The 3,716-nt window shown below is 39.9% G+C and overlaps 1 protein-coding gene across 2 annotated transcripts; it reads right to left on the reverse strand.

Moving 5' to 3' along the window:
* Positions 1-1,835: 1,835 nt before the first annotated feature.
* Positions 1,836-3,272, reverse strand: LOC103705884. Of its 2 annotated transcripts, none has more exons than XM_008789767.4 (3): positions 2,981-3,270; positions 2,781-2,833; positions 1,836-2,269 (listed from the first exon to the last, which is right to left on the reverse strand). In XM_008789767.4, the coding sequence occupies exons 1-3, from the start codon at positions 3,072-3,074 to the stop codon at positions 2,147-2,149; spliced, it is 270 nt and encodes an 89-aa protein (XP_008787989.1). In that variant the 5' UTR covers positions 3,075-3,270; the 3' UTR covers positions 1,836-2,146. The 2 variants fall into 2 exon arrangements, with proteins under 2 accessions (XP_008787989.1, XP_038988278.1); XM_039132350.1 differs by having other exon boundaries at positions 1,884-2,269; positions 2,793-2,833; positions 2,981-3,272.
* Between the last annotated feature and the right edge of the window lie 444 nt (positions 3,273-3,716).

The following is a 3,716-nucleotide window of genomic DNA, read 5'->3' on the forward strand; positions in this document are numbered from 1 at the left end:
CTCAACCCGCCTTCGGAACTGAGATGTCGAAGATCTGGCAGCCCCCAGCCACAATCACCCTAAAGTTTGGACCTCTGATGATAAAGCCCGTCCCTCTCCTACTTTCGCCATTTAGTACACATCCATAGCATATTTTCAACTTTTAATTATTTTGTTATTATTGTTATTGGTGGTGGTATTGTTTGTGGTAATTATCAGTGTTAGGGGAATGTAAGTGACCCCAAAGCACGTGAGCACATCGACAGCACATGACCTCGAAAGCGCCCGACCTCGGACGCCCGACCGAACGCCCGACCCCGAACGCCCGACCAAGCGCCCGACCTCGTACGCCCGACCTGGCGCCCTACTTCAGAGCTCTCGACCTCGGAGTCCGACCTCGCCACTCACCTACCGCAATCACATCCTTCTGTAGTTCAATCAAAGATCATATCCTGCCACCGCCTCTAGCATTTAATACGCGTGGCCTCCGCAGCCTCCGGCTTACTCCACAATTATTGCGTATCTTCGGCTCACTCAATAATTAATGCGTATATCCGGCTTACTCAACAATTAATATGTATCTCCGGCTTACTCAACAATTAATGCGCGTGGCGCCTGTTATCTACGGATCTCCAGTCTTCCACGGCAAATCAGCTCGGCTGCATCCAGCCGGCCCTGACAACCTCCTGATCCCGACTTCATCTCCGACGGCAAGGCATTAATTCACTTGATCATACACTAATTCATGCGACGTGCTCACCGACGGATCGCCGCCCGCCAGTTCTCGCCGGAGCTCCTCCTTCTCAGCGGATCGGTCGCCCCCGGGTCCAGTTTCCAGCAACAATCAGAAATATTGTAGAGAAAATATGATGAGATTTTTTAATTTTCCATGTTTTACGGTAGACTTTTTATTTTTAAAAATTCTTAAAGTGTCCTTCGAGGTTATCTGGCAATAGTTCGGGCGGAGGAAAGTGAATTTTCTTTTGACTGCTTTGAGATGCTTTTGAATACGGAGAGTGTGAGTGTAAAACACAGACACTTAAGATATGCTACTGTTTTTTTTTTTGGGAAATATTTATTGCTTTATTTCTAAATTAAATATGACCATGTATATCTTAATATTTGTTTAAAAAAAATTACAGCTATATATTATGCTGGAGTGATTTTTTTTCTACAAATCTGACACTTCTTTTGTTTTTTTCCCGGAGAACTTCAAAGCTCTATGAGGAATATTGAATCCCTTGCATGTTTCTTATGCTAACCATGATCAAAAACCTTCTCTTTGGCGAATTTGTGTCAGCTTAAGTCTACGAGATTATGCATGGATTCTGTATTACTTTTGGATGGCTTTACAGTTAAAAATTGAGTCTTGATGCAAGTCTTAGATCTAGTTGTGGGAGTTAGAATTACACCAACTATGGATCAACTCCACGTTGGGCATCTAGGCTAATGCAAATCTGCTGCATCTCTAATAATTGATGTCTGATTCATGCTTGGCTCAAGTGTCTGGCTCCACGAATTCAATTGGTTGCTAATTGAATTGAGCATGAGCTTTATATCGATGCCAAAGCTCAAGTCGACCTAGCGAACAGAGCATCATCAGTTCCATCTAGTCTTCATTACCATCTTATGGACATAAAATCTTCGTGATTACTACGACAATAGGTTCTACAATATTTGCTTATATGCTTCACTACAAAAAAATTATAGCAGTTTAGGAAAAAGAGAGATTCATGACCTTTTCTTTTCTTTTCCTTTTTCTTTTTTTTTTCCTTGCAGATATTTTTCAAAAAATTATTTTTAAAAAAAATAAATAATGGTACAAGCATACTCAATATCAAGTGGGATACATGTACCAAACAAATCTGACAAAGGCCATCAGATTCAGTTGTCCTTCAATCATATTTTGAGCAAAGAAGAAGAAATTCAGTGGTCATTTCTTCATATTATAACCAAAGTAATACAATCTTAATCACTTAAAAGGCTAATTATTCTTTTTTACAATAAAAAAAGAAGCTGATAAAGGTTCAAATATGAGGTTGATATATTAATACAAAGACTAATGGAACATGCTACATATAATTATAACTCTAGCTGCTTTGCTGGATTCACTCACACCATCACTTCTATGGCCACTTTTCCACATGAGAATTGTAGCAGCTTTGAATCAGGCTCTTCCAGGAGTCCCAGGATCATGGCGATTGTTTGCGCCTGATCCTGGATAGTCATCAACTTCAATGTCCCTAGTGGTCATTTCTTCTTTCATCATTCTTGCTTCTCTGAACATTACCTGTACCAATAAAACATAGGCATGACCATGTTGCTAATTCGAACCATATCAATTCCAGCAATGGATTTAATTTTCTCCAGAATTTTTTTCCCCTTGAATCTGTTAAATGCTTCTTGACTAATGATCATATTTGATATAGTCCCAAACTTCTGTAACCTTTAAATCAAAAAAAAAAAAAAAAAAAAAACTTCTATGACCTTCATATTATATATAGTTATTATAATATCAAAATATTCTTTCAGATTAGTACCATAGAACCTACACTATATCAGTTTAAAAAAAAAAAATTATGCCATTCTTTGTCCCCTTGCCTCTCTCTCTCTCTCACACACACACTTTTGAAGTAAGACTGACATATTGAGGAAATCTTAATATCTTGAAAATTTTCAATCAGGTAGGTGTGGGTGGTGGGTGGGTGTGTGCGCGTGTCCCACACACACACACACACACACACACACACAGAGAGAGAGAGAGAGAGAGAGAGAGAGAGAGAGAGAGAGAGAGAGAGAACCTGATCTGTAACCTCTGGAAGTGGGGGTTCTTGGATCCTTACAGCAAGGTTCCCTGCAAAACAAACCCAATAGAAAGCACCAATATTACTTCTATGCACAGAGAGATGAACACAAGCTTCAATTCATCATACGACATAACAAATCCCTCTTCTTCTTCTTTATGTTAAAACCAACGAAGTAAGAGAATTTAAGACATTACTATATAGAGGTGCAGCAACCAAGGGAAGGAGGAGGCATGACAAGAAGAACAGCAGAGCCGAGAGCCGAAGCAAAGGCTTCTTCTGGTCCATCATGTGAAAGGAACCACCCCTTTGTCCAAAAGGGTTTCGAACTACAGCCTGCCTTCCTGTTATGCCAATCTAATGGGCGATGTGTGGGGGGGGGTTTATAGAGGCCTTAAGGACAAAGTCATTCACACATCCTGAAGTCAACTTCCCTCTTATTTTATTTGGAGGTGTTTGCTCTCATCTTCCCAGCTTTTCCCCTTGCCATTTATCCTCCCTCATTGCTTCTAAGAGTGATGACATTGACTGCCCACAGAGCTTTCACTGGCATTTATGCTGCAAGACCTAACATGGGAATGGCAATGGTCAATGTCCATCCACTCGAGAGCATGTATGATGATCCCCTGCACCCACAAGCACGCAACATGCATTCAGATGCCTACACATCTATCCAGTTCTATCTATCTATGTATGTATCTACCTACACCTCTATACACTTGCATACATCCATACATATGCACACCCATATATAAAGATAAAATTAAAAACAGCAAGAAGTATAGAGGAAGTTCAGATTATCGTTTTCTTAGTCCATGATTGCATGAACTTAAACTACAACCAATAAGTTTGATCTTCTTACCAACCAATTTTCTCTTTTTTTTTGGCCTAAAGTTATTCTTACTGAAGTATTCAAAACCAATTTTCCAAAAA

This window comes from Phoenix dactylifera, chromosome 12 (genome assembly GCF_009389715.1).
Source record: "Phoenix dactylifera cultivar Barhee BC4 chromosome 12, palm_55x_up_171113_PBpolish2nd_filt_p, whole genome shotgun sequence".
NCBI classification, from domain to species: domain Eukaryota; kingdom Viridiplantae; phylum Streptophyta; class Magnoliopsida; order Arecales; family Arecaceae; genus Phoenix; species Phoenix dactylifera.